Source organism: Peromyscus eremicus, chromosome 11 (assembly GCF_949786415.1).
Source record: "Peromyscus eremicus chromosome 11, PerEre_H2_v1, whole genome shotgun sequence".
Lineage (NCBI taxonomy): Eukaryota > Metazoa > Chordata > Mammalia > Rodentia > Cricetidae > Peromyscus > Peromyscus eremicus.
Window position 1 is genome coordinate 58,922,551 of NC_081427.1, and position 22,507 is coordinate 58,945,057.

Consider the following 22,507-nt stretch of genomic DNA (forward strand, 5'->3'; position numbering starts at 1 on the left):
TGCCGTGGTGAGTGCAGATAGGAGGTCAGCAAAGCAGGAGGCACAGCAGACATTCAAACCAGAAACCCCAGAGCATCCTCCAGGCTCTGATTTCTAAAAGCCTAATGCCAGGCTCCATGGCCCACCTGAGCCAGAGCCTTTGCGTGCCGCCCAGCCATGTCAGGGCAGGGCCTGCTATGACCTCACGAGGAGCGATTGTGAGGGGTCCAGCCAGTAGATATTATGCTGTGGCCCGGCCTGGATTTCTTTGGGTGTGTTGAGAGGAGCTGTGGAGTGGTGCCCTGTGTGATTCTACTGTTATCAATCGAGGTTGCGTGGGAATTTTGCGTTTGATTGTTTGGTTTGTGTGTGTGTTTGGGTTTGTATGTGCATGTGTGTCTAGACGTGTGTGTGTGTGTGTGTGTGTGTGTGTGTGTGTGTAGGTTTGCTTGTGTGTGTGTGCTTGTGTTTTTATGTGTATGTGTGTCTAGGTGTGTGTGTGTGTATAGGTTTGCTTGTGTGTGTGTGTGTGGTATATGTATGTGTTTTTGTGTTTAAGTTCACTTGTGTACAAGTACCTGTTTGAGTGTGTGCACCTGTGCATTTTCGTGTGTGAGTAGGTATACCTGTGGGTGAGTGTGAGTGCACCTGTGTGTGTGTGTGAGTAGGTATACCTGTGGGTGAGTGTGGGTGCACTTGTGTGTGTGTGTGTGTGTGAGTAGGCATACCTGTAGGTGAGTGTGAGTGCACTTGTGTATGTGTGTGTGTGTTTGCGCGTGCATACGTGCAGGCGTGAGTGTTTTTGTGTCCTATAGGGGCACGTGTGGGTAGGTGTGGGAACACCTGTGTGTGGGAGAGCATTGACTCCCGGAGTCAACTTGACCATTGTACCTAAGGTAGGTCATCTGCCTTGTTTTTTGAGACAGTCTCTCACTGAACTGGAGCTGGTCAAGTGTCTAGGCTGGCTGGCCAGTGTTCCCAGGGATCTGCTGGGCTGACTCTGCAATCAGATTAAAAAAGCACTTACTGATTCTTTTATGCTAGGTTTCTAGAGATGGAATGAGGCCCTCCTGTTTTGCATGGGCCTCATTTAATTTAACTACTAAACTATCTCCCCAGCCTGTGGCTATTTGAGGTGTTTTGGGGTTGGGTTTTTTGTTTGTTTGGTTTGTTTTGTTTTGTTTTGTTTTTCCTGAGAAATGGTTTCTCTGTGTAGCCCTGGCTGTCCTGGAACTCACTCTGTAGACCAGGCTGGCCTCAAACCCTGAGATCCACCTGCCTCTGCCTCTGGAGTGCTGGGACTGAAGGTATGTGTCACCATAGCTCGGTGTTTGAGTTTTACTTTTGATGTTTTGGGTTTTCTGGCTTCTTGGTTTGGGCTGGTTTCAGGTTTGTTAGTTTTTCTTTGAAATTTTCTTTGTGTTTTTATTATTTTTACATTTTGGGGGATTTTGTGTCACCTTTGGTTTTCTGATTTTGTTTTGCTTTTCTAGGTTTTCTTATTGTATTTTTGCTTTGTTTGGGGTTTTAGATTTTTGCTTATTTGTTTTTTTTAAGATACAGTATTTTTGAGAATTTCATATATTCATAGAATATATTTTGATTATATTCTCTGACCACTCTTCCCCAACTTCTCCTAGATCTCCCCTACCTCTACTCAAACTCCCAATTCCTCTCTCTCTCTCTCAATAGCCCATTGATCCCAATTTGTGCTCATATGTTCATGGGTGTGGGGTATCCATTGCAGTGTGGTTGGCCTATCAGGCGCCACATTCTTTTTTTTTCTATTACTACATTTATTTATTCTTTCATTCATTGTGGGGGAGCAGATATAATGTGGATATCAGAGGACAACTTGTTGGATCTGCTTCTTTCTTTCTACCATGTGGCTCTTAGGAATCTAACACAGATCATTAAGCTTGGTAGCAAATGTTATTACCCACTGAGACATCTTGAACCCTGTGGTTCTTGGTTTTTAATTATTAGGTAAAAAAAATAACAATGTTCTAATGAAAATGAAGTTTGATGTGCTGGTTTTGAAAGCATCAAGGGATTTATTGTGACTTTTTTTGCTTTTATAGCCTAGTTCTGGCCACTGTGAGGCTCTTTGCAGTCGTTTTTGTTTCCTTTGTCAGAAAAGTATTTGGTCTCTTTCCTCTGTGTTGGAGAAATGCTTCTGCTCGACATTAGGGAATGCTGCAAGCTGCAGAAATATGAAGTATGAATTCAGCTGACAATGACAAAATTCTCATACCTGCAAGAGCAGGCAGGAGCCACGTTCTTGAGGAGAAATGACTCTCCCTTCCCCAGAAACCACCAACTGTCAGGGGCTCCTATGGGCAGTCATGCTGGACTGCTTACTGCTTGGTTTGGGGCAGGTCTTGTGCAGGCAGCCACAGCTGCAGCCAGCTCGGGAGTGCAGTGGTCCTGTCATGCCAAGACGATGATAATTTGCTCTGGTCCTTCCCTCTGGTTCTTACAATCTCTCTGCCCCCTTTTCCATGATGATCCCGGAGCCTTAGAGGAGAAAGGGTATGATGTGGACATCCCATTTGTGTCTGAGCACTCCATTGACTCTCTCTATTCTTTGACAAGTTGTAAATTTCTATGTAAACATTTGCACAAATATATTTCTCTGATGAGATCTGAGAGTTGCACTAATAAATCCAAAGATTTGATGCAAGGATCCACATATGAATGGGAACATGAGAACATGCCATGCTTGCCTTTCTGGGTCTGGGTCACCTCACTTAGTGTAATGTTTCCCAGTTCCATCCATTTACTTAGAAATTTCATAATTTCAGTTTTCTTTGTAGCTGAATAAAATTCCATTTTGTATGGGTACCACATTTTAGTTAGCCCTTCGTCAGTTGATGGATGTCTAGGCTGTTTACATATCTCAGCTATTGTGAATAGAGCGGCACTGAAAGTGGGTGAGTGTCTCTGCAGCAGGAAATAGAGTCCCTTGAGCATATACCCAGGAGTAGTATAGGTGGACCACATGATAGGTCTATTGCTAGTTTTCTGAGGAACAGCCACACTGATTTCTACAGTGGCTGCACCAGTTTGCACTCCCATCCACAGTGCATGAGGGTCTCCATCCCCCACACTCACACCAGCATCCACAGTGCATGAGGGTCTCCATCCCCCACACTACACCAGAATCCACAGTGCATGAGGGTCTCCATCCCCAAAACTCACACCAGCATCCACAGTGCATGAGGGTCTCCATCCCCCACACAAACACCAGAATCCACAGTGCATGAGGGTCTCCATCCCCCACACTCACATCAGCATCCACAGTGCATGAGGGTCTCCATCCCCCACACCCACACCAACATCCACAGTGCATGAGGGTCTCCATCCCCCACATCCACACCAGCATCCACAGTGCATGAGGATTTTCATCTCCCACATCCACACCAACATCCACAGTGCATGAGGGTCTCTATCCCCCACACCCACACCAGCATCCACAGTGCATGAGGGTCTCCATCCCCCACACTCACACCAGCATCCACAGTGCATGAGGGTTTCCATTCCCTACACCCACATCAGCATCCACAGTGCATGAGGGGTTCCATCTCCAACATCCACACCAGCATCCACAGTGCATGAGGGTTTCCATTCCCCACACCCACATCAGCATCCACAGTGCATGAGGGTCTCCATTCCCCACATCCACATCAGCATCCACAGTGCATGAGGGTCTCCATCCCCCACACCCACATCAGCATCCACAGGGCATGAGGGTCTCCATCCCCCACACCCACATCAGCATCCACAGTCCATGAGGGTCTCCATCCCCCACACCCACATCAGCATCCACAGTCCATGAAGGTTTCCATCCCCCACACCCACATCAGCATCCACAGTGCATGAGGGTCTCCATCTCCCACATCCACATCAGCATCCACAGTGCATGAGGGTCTCCATCCCCCATATCCACACCAGCATTTGTTGCCTTTTATTAGTCTTTGCCATTCTGACTAGAGTAAAACAAAATCTCAAAAAGTTTTAATTTGCTTTTCCCTGATGGCCAAGGATGGTGAATATTAACACAAATACAAACATATATACATACACACATATATATATATGCAAACACATATGTGTATATATATATATATATTTATATATATATTTCTTAAGCCATTTGTGTGTCTTCTGAGAAAACCCTTTTCAGTACCCTATCCAAATTATTCATTGGATTGTTTCTTAGTGTTAATTACCTTTTAAGTGATTTGTATAATCTAGAAGCTTTTCTGGGCTTTGTTATATTTTGTTTTGATTTCTAGGTTTTTAGTTTTTAATGTGTTTTGTTTGTCTGGAGTTTTGCTTGTTTTTGTTCAATTTTATGTTGCTTGGATCTTCTAATTTTTTAAATTTCTTCATCCTTTCCTTATTTTTAGTATGTTTTTCTTCTTAAGCAATCAGTGGTCTTCATTCTCAGTGTTGCTGAGCTCTGGTCCTCCTCCCTAGTGACCTGCAGCTAGGTTTTTTTTTATTTGGATCCTTTTGGCTTTGTGTGTGTGTGATTTTGGTTTTCTGGGGTTTTGTTGTTGTTGTTGTTTTTAGTTGTTTGATAGATTTTCAGGCTTTCTATTTTTTTTCACTGTTTTTGTTTTCATTTTGAATTTCTTCTTTCTTCTTTTTTCTTTCTCTTAGATAGCATTTATACTTTGTTACCAAAAATGAGCTCTAGTATTATAGAAGAGGATGCCACAGACCTTGAGTCTGCATCCAGCTCCCCGGAAACAGAAAACTTCTACTCGCAGTATGTGATCTTGAAGACCATTGGCCGTGGAAGCTTTGCCGAGGTAAAACTGGCCTACCACCGCTTCACCAGCACCCTGGTGGCTGTCAAAGTACTTCAGAAGGAGAATAAGTGGTGCTTTCCGGTCCAACCCGAGGTCAATATTCTGAAGATGATCAACCACCCTAACATCATCTCCCTTCTCCAAGTGATTGAGTCTGAGAAGAGAACATACCTCATCATGGAGCTGGCTGCGGGAGAACAACTCAGTCACTACGTCCGAAATGCTGGCCACCTGGAGGAAGACCAAGCCCGGGGGATCTTCAGGCAAATCCTAAGTGCTGTGAGTTACTGCCATGAACATGGAATAATTCATCGGGACCTGAAACCAGACAACATCATGGTGGATAAGAACGGAAAAGTCAAAATCATCGACTTTGGCCTTGGCGCCCAAGTTAAGCCCGGACAAAAACTTGGATTTCACTGTGGGGCTTTCAGATTTTTTGCCCCTGAATATTTCTTTAAAAGACTTTATGACGGCCCCAAGGTCGACATATGGATGTTAGGAGTAGTTTTATATTTCATGGTAGTCGGGAAAGTCCCATTTGATGATGTCACCCTACAAGAGCTCCAACAACAGATTGTGAATGGGAAATATACTGTCCCCTTGGGCCTGTCAGAGGAACTCCAGGACCTGCTTAGCCTCTTAACGACAGTCGACCCCATGTGTAGGCCAACAGTGGATGAAGTGATGACACACCCCTGGCTCAGGAAAGACGTGGAGGATTCACCAAACGACTGTGAAGAAATGGTCCCTGGCTTGCCTGACCCTGCAATAGTGAAAGCCATGGAACACATTGGGTTCCAAGCCCAGGACATCAAAGACTCATTACAACAGAGAAAATTCAACCAGACCACGGCATCTTATTCCTTACTAAAAAGGCAGGCTCTCCAGTGGCCTACCTGCACAACCTTGGCTCAACAAGTGAATCCAGGGTTGGCGCCATTCCCTTCCCTAGAGGATCCTGTTGCTTTCCCTCTACCTCCCAGGAGGAGGAGTAGTGAGCCTGCCCTTGGCACATTGCTCAGAGGGTCATCCACTAGTGGTCAGGTATCTGCCTATGGCCAGCAGGCAGGTCAAAGAGGACACAGAAGGGCCAACATTCCTCTCCACTCGCCACTCCAGAGAACACTCACTTTGGACCAAGACCCCCAACGCTCCAAGAGTGCCCCTTGCATTTGCTCAATGAGTACCAGCAGTGATAACAAAGAAGATGACTTATGCTCCCACAGAGACTCAGCAAAGGACAAGTCCACCTGCAGCCATGGCCAGCCTCGAGGCTTGAGGGCATGGACAAGGAGGATAGGAAACGCCCTTATGGGTCTCTGCTGCTGCTGTCCATCAAGGAAGAAACCTCTGTGGGGGCGGAACAAAGTCTTCCCTCAGAAATGAGGCACAAGGAGGGCGTCTGGAGAACAAGCAGCAGGCCTGGCCCAGGTACCTTTCTGTGTTTAAATGAGTGTTTTACTCATGTCTGTGTTGATGGACAGATCATAACTATGTGTATTTATGAAATAGAATGCATTGGGAAGCTAGATGTAGATACCATGGGATGGTTCAATGGAACCTATCAACATATCTAGCATCCTAGAAGACAAATCTCACTGTATCCTACACATGGGAAATCTAAAAATGTTGGACCAGAAGTCAATGGCAGACGGGTGTTGACCATGTTAAGAGAAGGGAGGGGGGGAGGGGAGGGGCTGAGGAAGGAGAAAAGTGGTATGGGGTGGGAGCTAGGTGATGAGGGACAGAGGTGCCTGGGAGCAGAGGTTTAGACAGGAGGAAGCAGCTTGGAGAGCAGGGCAGAGCAGGGTGACCACAGTTGGAAAGATGCCCTGTATAGCTGCATTCACAAGATTCTCGTTCACGTGTGTTGTTGTATTTTAAGAGTTCTTCGGAGGATGCAGAACATCACAAATCTGCAGCCGTGGTGTTGGAGAGGACTCATGTATGGGAAGAGACCTGCAGACGGAACCATGCAGAAAGCCCATGATGCCCTGTGTCTGTGCCCTGCTCAAAGGTCCAGCCAGGAAGAAGGGAGCAAATGATGGAATCCTGGGCCACAGGAATTCTGCAAGGACCCTGCCCCTCAAAGGCATCCATAATCAGGGGGCAGGAGCCAAAAACGTGTTCAAAGTCTACCCAGGTCACATGAGACCCCTCTTCTCCTGACACTTCCCTGCCTCATTCTTAGTAGCAGACTAACAGTAACAGATTTCTCAGGGTCCAAACTGACAGCTCCATTCTCCCTGACAGATTTCCCAGGGCCCAAACTGATAGCTACGTTCTTCTTGACAAATTTTTCAGGCCAAAACTGACAGTTTTCTCAGGGTCTAGACTGTCTGTCTCCTCCTCATCGGATATTGTAGAGATATCTGACAGGGAATTGGTGGGGGTGATCAAAAGATTACCCATCTTTTCAACGGGATGAAAATTTGTATCAGACCCTTATATCCTGTGCTTATGGGGACCGTTTGTGTTTTTTTTTTTAGGCCATGACCGTATGCCCACATGGTGTCTCCGGATGAGGGATGGCGATCGGGAGCCAAGTCTTGGTTCCACCTCCTTGGAGGTCAACCCTTATGTGGAAGTGCCGGGCAAACCGAAATGAAAAAAAAAAATGTGCCTTCCTAACGGAATGGGCAGACAAACATGACAGACAACACAGAAGAAGGAAAGAAGTGGGGGCCCCAATGCTCTCCTGCCAAAGGGACAGGAAGAACACAACACTTCTCACCAAAACACACTGTTTGTGTTTCTTGGGGCCACTGTCAAGCACAGCCGGCAAGTAAAGAGAGGGAGCCCATCAGAACCTGCGTTGGGAGAAAAAAAGTAACAGAAGCCCCACATTGGGTGCCACAAATTGCTTGGATTCTAGCAGCTCCCTCATGGCAGGGGGTGAGAAGCCACGTCATCAACGACACAGACACACGGTGTCTGTGAAAAGCAAATAACAAACTCCTTTATTTAATAACAGGGTAGCCCTTATATACCCTCCTCCCAGCGCCCAGTATGTGTGGTCGTCCCTTATTAGCTGGGCACAATCAGGAATTCTGACAGCAATTGTTGCTAGGTCCTCAGACAGACTCAGCATGATCAGGAACTCTGACAGTGACAAGGAACTCTGACAGCTCCTGTTGCTAGACCCTCAGGCAGACTCCAGGTTAGCTCTTAAGGAGTGCATTATGTGCATGCCCTGGCTACTGGTCTGAGCCAATTTCCTCGACCCTATGGGGCCTGTTTTACTATAATGATTGTCATGAATCTCAGAATAAAAGTGATGTTTGTGAAAGATGACCCTGGGTGTTTTCCTGCATCTTCCTTTCACAGGAGAATTGGCCCTGTGGTGCTCAAAAGTCCCAGGGAAAGTAACTTCACCCCCAACACCACCAAGTCATTAGAAGTGTCTTTGAAGGAACAAGCTCTAAGGTACCTGAAGGGGGAAAATGCAGAACCTGAGTGTGGATTTTGGGTCTTTCTGGATCCAGCAACATTTTCAGAAGGACCAGTGAGAACAATGGTGTCATCAGCTTGTCTCATTTCCACAGAGGCAAGCATGGTAGCCTGATGAATTCCTGTGGACATGGCTCAGGTTGGATCCCAGTGCTGAGAAGCCACTGGTCTATCCTGCTGTGTTCCTTAATTGTATCATACAAGATGTTCTTTCTCCCTGTTGTGACATTTTCCCTTTTTAGATCTATGGGACAGGGCCACCCCTCTATGTCCTATCCAGGCATGTGTCCTTCAATGAACGAGTCAGATCTGGGGCAGAAGGAGGATGTGTGATGGCAAAGAGAAGTATAAATGTTCCATGTGAGAGGGCAGGCCCTGAGGACACAGACCAGCACCAAGATGTGCCCTGTTATAGGGACCTCACCTAACAAATACCAAACCCGAACCCTATCATACTTGGCAGATCACCAGTGCCTGGGGGGACCCATCTCACAGGCACCAAAGCTCTGGTTCATGTGTACACCTGTCCGCTCTGATGGTAGGGTCTCATAGATTCCTGAGATGCCCTCATAGCATCTTTCCAGTTATCCTGGTGTAAAGCTCTTGGCTTCTTTATAATGTTGCCAATCTCTTTAGCAAACACCCCTCTCTAAACTGTACTCTTACACTCCTTTAAATTCAGCCTCATGAGCTCTCAGGGAACAGACAGTGTGTGAGTGTGTATGTGTGTATACATGTGCAAGAGAGAGTGTGTGAGAGAGAAAATATGTGTATGTGAGTGTGTGTGAGAGAGAGAAAAGTGTGTGTGAGAGCATGTGTGTGTGTGTGTGTGTGTGTGTGTGTGAGAGAGAGAGAGAGAGACAGAGAGACAGAGAGACAGAGAGAGAGAGACAGAGAGAGAGAGACAGAGAGATTATTAGGGTACACAATATATCACCATACCTGTCTGTTGAGCATCATCCTTAACCTCTTCTGCAACTTTTTTTAAAGTCAACTTCTGAGAGTGAATTTGGGCATCATGGGGGCCGGCTTCTTCTGTACCTTCTCCAGGACAGCTTTCTGCCTCTATGGCAAAAATGTATTCTTGACATTTCCATAAAGAGATTGAGTGGGTGTTGGATAAATACATCACTGTGGATCCTATTTGCCAATGCCTAGACGATGGATCACCTCTTTTCAAGGAAAACAATTGGGGTACTCCTCAGCCTCCAACAGTTCTCTTATTGGTGACATGTCCTGTGTGTGCGCATGTGAATGTGTGTGTATGTGTTTTATAACTCTATCTTATAGTCCAAGTGGTCTGGGAATTGTTTGCTGTTTTGCTTTGTATTTCCAGAGCTGAAACAGAACTACAGAACCACTTTAGTAAAGCATTTCCAAACAGCCAGGTCTGGTTGTGCACACCTTTGATCCCAGCACTCAGGAGGCAGAGACAAATGGATCTGAGTCTGAGTCCAGCCTGGAACTTAGAGAGGAAGTTCCAGGACAGCCAGGGCTGCACAGAGAAACCCTGTCTCCAAACCCAAAAAAGGGTTGGGAGTGGTATTTCAAAAACAACTTTCAAGACATAACAGAAAACAAGATGACTTCTATCTTAAAAATCTGCTCCTGATACCCAGGAATACATTACAGGTGACAGAGAATGAAGGAAAGATGTTCTCCGCCTAGAGCCGCCCCAGCTTCCTGTTTCAACAGTGTTTGAATGTGGCCGTCAGCCGACTGCCCCAAGCCAGAGCCTTCTACCACCTTGTCGTGGCCTTGACCACCAAGTCACTCCTGAAGGTGAGCCAGAACTACCACCATGGCACAGAGGCTGCCATGGACCTCCAGATCAACCTGGAGCTGTATGCCTCCAATGTCTATCTGTCCATGTCTTGCTACCTTGACCAGGATGGTGTGGCTTTGAAGAACTTTGCCAAATCGTTCCGATCTCACGAGGAGAGGGAAACTGGGGAACTGATGAGGCTACAGTACCGAGGAGGTGGCCAATTTTACTGCAGGACATCAAGACCTGATGACTAGAAGTATGGACTAAACACAATGGAGTATGCAACTGCATGTGGAAAAGACTGTGAATCAGTCGTGACTGTAACTTCACAAACCCCCCACTTATGTAACTTTGTCGATGGATGCTCATTACGTGAATAGGTGAAATCCATCAGAGAACTGGGTGACCACATAACCAACCTGGGCAAGATAGGAGCCCCTGAAAAGCACACCCTGAGATACAGTGAAAATAAAAACTAAGAACCATAAACCCTAGAGCCACAGGTGACTTCCCTGGTCATGGAAGCAACACATGCATGCCTGGCTACTTTTACCTTTTCTAGAAGTCACATCGCAACATCCACTTAAGTTCTTTAGTTTGTACCATTCCTTCCAATAAGGAAATTTCGTTAAAAAAAAAAAAAAGGATGGATGGATGGACGGAAAGATGGATGGGCCAACTCCACATATCATTCAGACTGCAGCACAATTCTTACAGGTTTTAAAGGCAATAGAATTTCACTTTTAAATTGAGCAGGTGCAAAACTAGCAATATATTTCTGAAGTTTAAAGCTATGAACTGAAGTCCCCAGGCCCTCAAAAAAAAAAAAAAAAAAAAAAAAGAAAGAAAGAAAAGAAAAGAAAAGAAAAGAAAAGAAAAAGAAAAAAAGCCACACCTATGTTAAATATCACTCAAGGATGATTGACAAATGAGAACTTCTATGATGAGACCAGAGAAGTAGTTTAGGAAGGATTACTGCTCTGCAGAGAACCCATCACCCATGTCAGGTGGCTTACAGCTTCCAGTTCTAGGAGGTCAGGCACCATTTTCTGGACTCCACAATCACCTGCACTCACATCTGCATACCCGCCCACTGCCCTCCCCCCCCCCACACACAATTAAAAATGAAATAGTGGACTGGAGATATTATTCAGTGGTGGTTTTTGCTGGGAGCTGGGTTTGTAGACCTTCAAAACCCAATGGCGGCTCACAGCCCTGTGCAACTCCAGTTCCAGAGGATAGTGATGGATGCTTTGCAGTAGTAACCTCTGCTCACCTGACTGGAATTTCTAGCCACTCCCCCATGACCACACATGCGCTGGGGAGACACGTAGTCATTCTCGGGGGCCTTACGTCCTACGTCATCTGTGCACTGCAGTCACATAATCTATGTGCATGTGTGGCGTAGCTATGTAAACCCATATACGAATGTGCAGGGGGATCCATAAGAAGCTGGTCACACACCCCTCCCTTCTCTCTCCCTGCACAGTCTAAGTACATCCCCTCTGTTCTCCTTCCCCTAATCAGCTCTTACAGTGGGTTTTGTTGTGCTCCGCGGCTTTTCTTGCATGGAAAACAGCGCTGCTTAATGAGTAACACAGCACCACATAATAACCAACGCCCACCAAGGCACTTGTGTTTGTTTGTTTTTATTAATTAATGTATTTATTTTAAACAGTAAAATATTTTTTCTGTAGAAAATAGTATGAATGATAACATTTCCCAATAAGCCCTTTTAAGCCAAATGATAGCTGAATTATACATATATATATATATATATATATTTTTTTTTTTTTTTGGTTTTTCGAGACAGGGTTTCTCTGTGTAGCTTTGCGCCTCTCCTGGAACTCACTTGGTAGCCCAGGCTGGCCTCGAACTCACAGAGATCCGCCTGGCTCTGCCTCCCAAGTGCTGGGATTAAAGTCGTGCGCCACCACCGCCCGGCGAATTATACATATATTGATTAGATTCTGTGATACAGAAGAGACCTATCTTCATCTGTTCAGAGAGCTATGTTTTATTTAAGTTGTGTATGTGAGATTCCTATTTATCTTCCCCTTCACTGTTTGATTTACGGCAGACATTTTTCTATAGGCTAATCCATAATCTAAAAAGATTTTAGCCTCCCCTCCTGAATGTATGGCCAGCATTTTCTTTCATCAGCTTGATACAGTACAAATTCTTATCCTAATAGTGAAATGTTTCAGTAAAGCTTGCCCATGATTGGGTAAAACCAAAACTTATTATAAGCCACAGTCATCCTAGGGTCCCCCCTGCTATGTAGCCTCCCTGGTTCTGTGGGTTGCAGTCTGATTGTCCTTTGCTTTATAACTAGTGTCTACTTATGAGTGAGTACATACCATGTTTGTCCTTCTGGGTTTGGGTTATCTCACTCAGGATGATATTTTCTAGTTCCATCCATTTGCCTGCAAATTTCATGATGTCATTGTTTTTCTCTGCTGAGTAGTACTCCGTTGTGTATTTTCTTTATCCATTCTTCAGTTGACAGGCATCTAGGTTGTTTCCAGGTTCTGGCTATTATGAATAATGCTGCTATGAACATAGTTGAGCATGTATCTTTGTAGTATGATGCTCAACTATGTTCAGAGCAGCATTAATTTTTATTTATTAATAAGTCATGTGGGGTGTGTGTGTGTGTGTGTGTGTGTGTGTGTGTGTGTGTGTGCTGTCTGTCTATCTGTGTGAGGGTATGTGCACATGAGTACTGGTACCCAAGGAGTCTCCTGAAGCTGTAGTTACAGACTGGTATGAGTCACCCGATGTGGATTCTGAGAACCAAACTTAGAGCCTTTGGAAGTTTAGAGCCTTTGGAAGTGTGTATGGTTCACCACAGAGCAACATCTCCAGTCTGTCCACCGATGTATTTTAAAGTACCTTGATTTATGATTTTTTTTTTGCTCTGTTGAAATAAACACTTCATGAAACTGGTATCAGTTAGAATATACTATTTGGAGTAACAGGAATCTGTGCTCCTGGACCGTGGTCACTCACATTTAGCTTCTTTGAGGTGAGAGCTATGTGTTTACATCAACAAAGCTCATCTACTTACTTCAAATGTACTGTTAAAAAAAATCAAGACACTAGAAATGAGATTTTTTTCCCCTTGTCCAGAGAGGGAGAGATAAAACCAAGAAAAAGAGGGAAACTCTACATGGTGCTTCCTTGGATTTGCAATAGACAAGCACGTCCAACATCCAGCCCCCAGCTCCTCTCACCTGGTTCGAATGCTCGCAGGTTTTCTCTGTGCCATTTTGTGGTTGTGACTTGGTTTGGTTCCAGCTTGTGAGACAGTGTCTAATGTGGACCAGGCTGCCTTCAAACTCCCCAGATAGCTCGGATAACCTTGAGCTTCTCATCCTGATTCCATCCTAGTTCTCAGAGTGCTGAACCACGGGCATGGGCAACCAAGTCCAGGTTGTGCAGAGCTTTCAGCTTGCTGGGCAAGAACTCCACCTCCAGCCAGCTGCTCTGTGACTTTTTGTTATGTAAATTTCCATTCAGTCTTACCAGAAGAACCACACGCCTAGCCTTAAAACGAAAAGCTCTCATCTAGCTATCTATCTACCTATCTATCTATCTACCTATGTATCTATCTACCTATCTATCTACCTACCTATCTATCTATCTACCTATCTATCTATCTATCTATCTATCTATCTATCTATCTATCTATCTATCATATCTATCTGTCTATCACACACACACACACACACACACACACACACACACACACACAACACTCATGTTCAGACACAGTAGTGGGGAAGAAGGAACTACATTTTGTTCATGGGCCAACTACTAGGAAAACACCTTCACTCAAAATTTAGTTCAGTCTAAAAGATGTCCCACCCCTCTTTCTCTCTCTCTCTCTCTCTCTCTCTCTCTCTCTCTCTCTCTCTCTCTCTCTCTCTCTCTCGTGTGTGTGTGTGTGTGTGTGTGTGTGTGTGTGTGTATGTATGTTATGAGTGTGTGAGAGTGTGAAGTTTTTCATTGTAGTTAGCTGTCAACCTATAGCCTGATAGTTCACACTTGTAATCACACCACTCAGGGAAGCCGAGGAAGGAGCCGGTAAGTCTCTGGTCTGGTGGAGGTATATTGCAAGACCCTGCCTCAAAACCCAAACAGGGCTGGATATGGTGGCTCGCACTTTTAATCCCAGCACTCAAGAGGAAGAGATTGGTGGATCTCTCTGAGATCAAGGTCAGATTGGTCTACTTAGAAAGTTCCAGGCCCACCTAGACTACATAAAGAGACCCTGTCTTAAAACAAAACAAACAATAACCAAAATAAGTCAGCCTAAGTGGAATCTGATGTCCAGGGTCCGGTTTGGGGGCCCTTTCATTCTCGGTGTTCTGTCCCACTGCCCATGAAAACACTCAGCCAGCTGCCAGCCCTTTCTCTGGAGTAGCAGCTAATAGCTGAATGGAAGTGAGCACATGACCACTCCAAGGTAAGGTTGAAGAGAAAGCTTTTACTGTAGATATGAGGGACAGTTCAGCCAGAGGCATCTGGAACAGTCCAAACTGAGCATGGCCAGCAGAACAGACCAGGCCTCAATAGAAGGAGAAAGGGAGAGTGAGAGAGGAAAAGAAGAGAGAGGAGAGAAGGGGCCAAAGGGAGCAAGTGAGCTCATGGGAACCCGGGGGGTGGGGGGGAGCAAGAACAGCCGAATTATACAGGAATTAGAGGCTAGGGGAAGGGAAGGGAAGCAAAGCCCAGCCCTTGGGTTGGAGAGGTTTCAGGGAGAAGGGACCAGCTGAGGAGTTCTGGGAGGAGCCACAGGTCCTGAGTGATTCTTGTCCCAAGTTTCTTTGGGACCTGGTAACAGCCACTGGCTCCTGTTTAAAATCTAAGCGTGTTTCCCAGTTGCTCCAGTAAGACCCAGTCTTTCCTTTTGCTTCAGTCTCTCCTTCCTTTGCCTCGAAGGGCACAGAAAAGGTGCTACAGACCTCCTTTTGGGGGGTCTTCTCTCTTCTTCGTGGTGCCCCCAGTATCATAGATCGACTCCTCTTCCATCTGAAACCCCGCTCTTTGGATTAAACCGATCCCTCAGAAACCTAGCAAAGCAACACAAACTAAGGTAAAAGCCACTGCTCCATTTTGGACAGGTTTCTGAATTTTCTGCTAGAACCATCTGTCCACACTGTACTTGCCTCGTGGCTGAAATCGAAAGCTAAGGAGATCTTTGCTGCCATCTGTATTCTTACGTATGCAAATGTGCATGTGTGAGCCTAAGCTTTAGCTCAGTGAGAAAATGCTTGCCTACATGAGTGGTATGTTCAGCCAGCGTGCTCACTTACGACTATATATGTAATTACGAATTGACTACATGGTATCGGTTTTGTCAGAAACAAACAATAAAGCAAAAGTGGCTCAGCAAGGCAATTTATTTTTGCAAAATGTTGGACCGGATCCCCCAACCCAGCCAGCCAGCACACCAGGGCAGGAAGTTGGTGTTTAGTCTAGCGCAGACGGTGACTCTGTCTTTCCCCCACCCCGCCCCTGTTGGCTGGAGTCCAACATCTATGTCGTTCTCAGTTGGCTAGGTTTTTGTTTTGTTTTATTTTTATTTATATGTTATGTGTGAGTATCTGCCAGGTACCCTCGGAAGCCAGAAGAGGGCGTCTGAGCCCCTGGAGCAGAAGTTACAGAAGCTTATGTGCTGCCTCTGGGGGGTGCTGGGAATGGAACACTCATCCTCTGGAAGAACAGCACTCACTCATTTTGGTTTGGCTGGTTTGGTTTAGTTTGGTTTGGTTTGATTTGGTTTGGTTTGGTTTTTCGAGACAGGGTTTCTCTGTGTAGCTGTTCCTGAACTTGCTCTGTAGACCAGGCTGGCCTCAAACTCACAGAGATCTGCCTGTCAGGGCTATATGGTAAGACCCCATTAAAAAAAAATTAACAATTGTAATCTAATATTTTGTAGATTAGTAAAATCTTATACTCCACAAAATTATAATTTGTTATGGAACAGGGCATATTTACTGACAAACTCAAACATATTTCATTTTTCTGTAAATCTAAGAGGCCAAATATACTTGCACTCTTGTTCCCTAATTAACATTGTAGCATTTCTTCTTACCTGGAAATGACCTACCCATTGTCTAACTCAGCAAAACAATTTAACAATTAGGGAAATCTTTCAAATAAATAAGTTATAAAACATAATCATTGCTCAAAAGTATTTTTATAAATTATTGTATGTTTTCCATCTACTTGCTCTAGTGTACTTTCTTTTGTTTTTGTTTCTTGAGACAAGGGCTTTTGTTTTGTTTTGTAATTCTGCCCTGAAATTCACTATGTTGACCACACTGGTGTAGCAGTGTAGAGGTTCCTCATGCCTCTGCCTTCTGAGTGCTGGAATTAAAGGCATGTGCCACCACATCCTGCTCAACTAAAATCCTCACCACGGTACTAAATTTATGAGAATTATGACTTAGTGAATTTTTGGCTAAAATATCAATTTTTATGTTTTGTTTTGGTTTTGTGGTTTTGTTTTTTTTTTTTTTTTTCCAGTCAGGGTCTCACTATTACATAGCCCTGGCTTGTAGACCAGGCTGGTCTCTAACTCACAACAGATCCATCTGCCTCTGTCTCCTGAGTGCTGGGATTAAAGGCATGAGCCACAAGGCCTGGCTTGTTTTGTTGTTGTTGCTGTTTTTGTTTTTGTTTTTGTTTTTTAAGAACCTTAACTAGGAGTAGTTATGCACATCTTAATCCCAGAACTCTAGAGGCAGAGGTAAGCAGATCTCTGTGAGTTTAAATCCAGTCTGTTTTATGTAGTAAGTTTCAGGGCAACAAGGCTACATAACAGGGAGATCCTGTCTAAAAAAAAAAAAACAAAACAAAACAAAACAAAAAAAAAACAACAAAAAAAACCCTAAAGAAATAAATAATAATTTAAAAGTAAAAAAAGAACTTTTTCTCCTTTGGTGTTTCTGATAGCTGACAGCAGTTGATAAAAAGTATATTTGGTGAGCAAAAATTGAAGTTGTTACCTTTCTGCCAGGTTGTAACTCGGTGTTAGAGCACCCGCCTAGCTTGCACAAGGGGCTGGGTTTGATTCCCCCATACAACAACAATAACAATGAAATAAAACCTCTCTCTCCAACTAATCCTCAGAGTTTGGAAACCATGAATTTCTAGTTTTATGGAATGTGGCCTTTGCATAAGTTCATTGAGAATCAGCTCTTGTACCTGGACACAAGCGGAGACCCCGGTCCGGTTGTCAAGGTTTCAGGTCATTTTAAGGAAGGAAGGCCATCTGTGTGGAGACAATGGAAAAGCTGAGCCTGTTTCTTACCATCCCAGTCTCATGCAGGTTCACTGGCCCATGGTAAGCGAAGAATATCACTTCAAAAAGTTAAATCTTGCCATGCAGCACACTGTCCAGCTTGGAGATGCCTCTGTGTATCGTGGTAGGATTCCGCCATGCTGTGCTCAAGCTCAAATGCCTTGGTATCTCTTTACTGCAGTGTCTCTGTATCATGGCCCACGTGAGAGACACGAACTAGGAAGCTCTTCTTAACTCCATTTTTTAACCTTTTTCTTTTCTTGTCTTTTTTTAAGCTCTCTCAGGTTTTAGGTAGAAATTATTACCCCATGTTGGGTGCCAAGTGTAGCCGGATAAATCTTTCTCGCCCACTTGTACCCAAATAACCAGTCAGAGGCTTAGTATTACTTATAAACTGTTTGGTCTGTGGCTCAGGCTTCTTGATAGCTAGCTCTTTCATCTTAAATTAACCCATTTCTACTAATCTATGTATTGCTGCATGGCCGTGGTGTTACCGGTCTGTTGGCATGTTGCTACTTGGGGGGCAGGCTGGTATCTGCTCTCACACTGCCTTTCTTCTCCGTGTCTCTTTGTTTGGATTTCCAACCTAGCTATAACCTGCCTTGCCATAGGCCAGAGCAGCTTCTTTATTGACCAATAGTAGCAGCACATATTCATAGTATACAGAAAGACCATCCCACAGCAATTTTTTTCATGTGCTTCAAGACATGCCTCAAGAGATGTAACTGGCTCCTATTAGGCCCCACATCATTTCCTTTTTAGTTGTTATTACTATTCATGGTGCTATAAGGGTAAAATCCTCCGTTCTAGGGCTGGGAGGGTATAGCTCAGTGGTCATGTTTGCCTAACATATAGAAGGCCTTGAGTTTGATCCCAAGCACCAGAAGGGGGAAAAGTTCTTTATTCCATTTATCTGCATTCCTCACTTTTTCTCATACCACCATGGACACAGAAGATATCTAATAAATGTTTGTTTGTTTTAAGGTAAGATAATAAAGGTGAAAACAGCTGGATAGTGGTGGCACACGCCTTTAATCCCAGCACTAGGGAGGCAGAGGCAGGTGGATCACTGAGTTCAAGGCCAGCCTGGTCTCCAGAGCAAGTTCCAGGATAGCCAGGGCTAAACAGGAAAACCCTGTCTCAAAAACAAAAACAAAAAGTGAAAACAATGCCTGCCACATAGCAGGTGATCAGTAATGCTTCCTACACCTGAAAAGATAATTTTTAAACTCAGTATTAACAAATCAGGGAGGAAATAGTCACCTAGACTCAGTGACCCCCCTCAAACTGGATATCTGGCATGGGTGGGTGGGGCATGGGGACTTAGCCTGTTTTAACCCAAGAATCACACGATCAAAAGTATAGCTCTATAGTACAGCTTGAAGTCAGGGATCGTGATGCCTCCAGAGGTTGTGTTATTGTACAGGATTCTTTTGGCTATCCTGGGTTTTTTGTTTTTCCATATGAAGTTGAGTATTATTCTTTCCAGGTCTGTGAAGAATTGTGTTGGTATTTTGATGGGGATTGCATTGAATCTGTAGATTGCTTTTGGTAAGATTGCCATTTTTACTGTGTTAGTTCTGCCTATCCGTGAGCATGGGAGATCTTTCCATTTTCTGACACCTTCTTCAATTTCTTTTTTCAGGGACTTAAAGTTCTTGTCATATAGGTCTTTCACTTGCTTGGTTAGTGTTACCCCAAGGTATTTTATGTCATTTGTGGCTATAGTAAAGGGTGATGTATCTCTGATTTCCTTCTCTGCTTCTTTGTCTATTGTATATAGGAGGGCTACTGATTTGATCCCAGCTGGATCAACAACAGAGAGGGAGAACAAGGAAAAGGAGACCATGGTAAATGAAGACCACATGAGAATAGGAAGAAGCAAAGTGCTAGAGAGGCACACAGAAATCCACAAAGATACCCCCACAACAGACTGCTGGCAATGATCGAGAGACAGCCCGAACTGACCTACTCTGGTGATGGGATGGCCAAACACCCTAATTGTCGAGCTAGAAACCTCATCCAACTACTGAGGGATCTGGATGCAGAGATCCATGACTAGGCCCCGGGTGGATCTCTGGGAGTCCAATTAGCGAGAATGAGGAGGGTTTGTATGAGCAAGAATTGTTGAGACCAAAGTTGGATAAAGCACAGGGACAAATAGCCAAACGAACGGAAACACATGAACTATGAACCAATGGCTGAGGGGTCACCAACTGGATCAGGCCCTCTGAGTGGGTGAGACAGTTGATTGGCCTGATCTGTTTGGGAGGCATCCAGGCAGTGGGACCGGGTCCTGTGCTCATTGCATGAGTCCGCTGTTTGAAACCTGGGGCCTATGCAGGGTCGCTTGGCTCGGCCTGGGAGGAGGGGACTGGACCTACCTGGACTGAGTCCACCAGGTTGATCTCAGTCTGTGGGGAAGGCTTTGCCCTGGAGAAGATGGGAATGGGGGGCGGGCTGGGGGGAAGGTGAGGGGGGCGGGAGGGGGGAGAACAAGGGAATCCATGGCTGATATGTAGAACTGAATTGTATTGCAAAATTAAAAAAAAAAAAAAGAAAAACAAGATCAAAAGTGGTTTGTGGGGCTGGAGAGGCATTCTGAGACGCTGGATCACCTGGGCTACAGGTCTTCATTGTTGATTGGTCCTTTTCTTCTTTCTGAAAACATACAAACTTTTAAAGGTTTTATATATATATATATATATATATATATATATATATATATATATATATATATATATATATCTGCATTAACACAAGTATGGAATGAGCAGTATGCACAACCCAGTTAAAATGATTTTTTGTTCTATGTTTGAGCAGGTAAACACATTTGTCAATGTTAAATGTCCATCTGGAGGGTATAACCAAACCTCCCTCCATGCCATATGAAGGATGGCATGTAATAATATGTCATGAGGATGGTAGGCAATAAGATTTACATGGCTCATCCAGTCTCAGGAGAGGGAGCAGCACACATGTCCCCTGTCCTGTAGTCTTCCTTGGCTCCTTTCTTCAGGTCAGTAGCCAAGATTTTCAGGAGGTCTTCTCCAATCAAAGCTGATCTTTATTAATTTTGAAGAGAATCATAACTTTGTGTTTTTGGTGGAAACAAAGTCATAACCTCTCCCCAAACACAACATATTTTCTGAATTCCATTTTGAAGTTAAGACATTTTTTTTAAATATGAAGATTGGTTTAATTTAGGAGTTTCCATAAGCCAATGTCTACTGTTTTTTGTACACTAGCATTTAAAAAATTCAAATTCAACCAAGCACCATACAGGATCCAGACACCCTGTGTATTTCCCATCTTTATGTGGCTTATTGTTTTTTATATTATGTTATTCTCTCTTAAAAGACTTTATTAATTTTAAACTATTCATTTTTTTCTGTGACTGCCTATACCCATTTTCTTTTCTTTCTTCTGCATCTAAGCATATTTTAAAATAAACTGTACCTTTTAGAGGTTTTCTGTGTCTGGACCTGGATTTACTAGGTGCCTGCAGCGTTCTCTGACTGAGTGAGACAAATCTTAAACTGCCATGTCAGCCACTGGGCAGCTCAGATTGGTTCATGGCATGGCGCTGGCAGCTGGCTCCAGGCCGCAGGAAGCACTGGTGTTCAGGAATGGCACAGCACCCTGGGTCCTGTGACCTGACTGTGGTTCACAGTCTCTTTCGTCTGTATCAGCGCAGCTGCCCTGTTCCTTCTGGTCACAGTGTGCACAGAGCACCTGCTCCTCACACATGCCTGTTCCACCTTTGGACCTTTGCTCACCAAAGTGAGAGAGAGAGAGGAGACAGACATAGAGAGACAGAGACACAGAGAGACAAAGTGTGCGAGCGAGCATGCACTCATCACTGAGGAGGCATTTGCTGTGTCCTCCATTAACCTTACAGCCTTTGTCTCTCATTTCCTGATCATCGTCTTTTGATGTTTTAGTGAAGAAATGCTTGAGTTTCTCTCTTCTCTGCGTGATTCTAGTTTTTTTCTGTGTCACCATGGAGATTATGTTGAAAATACTAAAATCCCCAGCACTCCTATGTGAACCCAGGCCTCTTACTAACAGACAGAATGCTGCTCTCACAACCCTGCCCGGCCGCTCCAGGGACTGGTGTCACAAAGAGACATCTCTGTGCACTTGAGTCTCGTCACTGCTGTTTGGGGGCTTGTGACATGACATCTCTCACATTTCGGAGGAAACAAAGTTCATCCCTTCTGACTGTGGGTGGAGTCGCCTGTATGGAAGTTCTTTATTTCCTCTCGAGAGTCTGAATTCCTGAGTCATCCCCTTTCATCTCATCTGAAATCCCTTCACTCAGTGTTCATCTCTGGGAGCTTCTTAATGTCTTCCTCATTTCTAGAGGAATGTTTTGCTAAAGAATCATAGTTCATACAGTGTGCTTGCTTTCATTTCACATTGCATATATTGACCTATTTTCTTCTGACCTCTGTGTGTGTGTGTGTATGTGTGTGTGTGTGTGTGTGTATGCGTGTGTGTGTGTGTGTATGCGTGTGTGTGTATGTGTGTGTGTGCGTGTGTGTGTGTGTGTATGCGTGTGTGTGTGTGTGTGTGTGTGTGTGTGTGTGTGTGTGTAAAACATGCGTTTGGGGATACATTTGTTCTACCATGTGTGTGGAGATTAGAGGACATTTTTGCCGGTCCTTACCTTCCCCCTTGTTTGAAGCAAGGGCTATGACTTGACAGCTCAGGGATTTAGATGAGGTGACCCAGGTTATCTGGCCCACAAGCCCCCAGGCATTTTACTATCTCCATTGCCTTTCCCACTTCTAGGGAGTTCTGATATTACAGGTGTGTTCTACTGAGTCCAGCCTTCACATGGCCTCTGGGAATTCACACGGAGGTCCTCACCTCACACTCTGAAAGGCAGATATTCTAACCACTGACCTATCTCCAAGGTTCCCACCCAGGTTTTTTATGAGAACCCAGTGGCCTTGGAAAGTATGAGAAAGGTATCTTCCTGACAGCATCGCTGTGGTAATAAATTGCTTTATTATATTGCATGAGCAGAACATTTTTCTGTAAGTTAAGCTGTAGCATCATCTTGGGCCCACCAGTCAGAATTCAAAGAAAAGGTGCCGTGGTGAGTGCAGATAGGAGGTCAGCAAAGCAGGAGGCACAGCAGACATTCAAACCAGAAACCCCAGA

General features: G+C 44.6%; 1 protein-coding gene across 2 annotated transcripts; it reads left to right on the forward strand.

The window, feature by feature from the left end:
* The first annotated feature begins 719 nt into the window (after positions 1 to 719).
* On the forward strand, positions 720 to 8,096 carry LOC131921757 (sperm motility kinase 2B-like). Of its 2 annotated transcripts, none has more exons than XM_059276501.1 (4): positions 720 to 875; positions 4,652 to 6,233; positions 6,688 to 6,945; positions 7,292 to 8,096. In XM_059276501.1, the coding sequence occupies exon 2, from the start codon at positions 4,674 to 4,676 to the stop codon at positions 6,186 to 6,188; it is 1,515 nt and encodes a 504-aa protein (XP_059132484.1). In that variant the 5' UTR covers positions 720 to 875; positions 4,652 to 4,673; the 3' UTR covers positions 6,189 to 6,233; positions 6,688 to 6,945; positions 7,292 to 8,096. The 2 variants fall into 2 exon arrangements, with proteins under 2 accessions (XP_059132484.1, XP_059132482.1); XM_059276499.1 differs by having other exon boundaries at positions 721 to 875; positions 4,648 to 6,233.
* The last annotated feature ends 14,411 nt before the right edge of the window (positions 8,097 to 22,507 follow it).

Coding starts and splice junctions, on each gene's coding strand:
- LOC131921757 (XM_059276501.1), top strand. CDS start 4,674: ATGAGCTCTAGTATTATAGAAGAGGATGCCACAGACCTTGAGTCTGCA.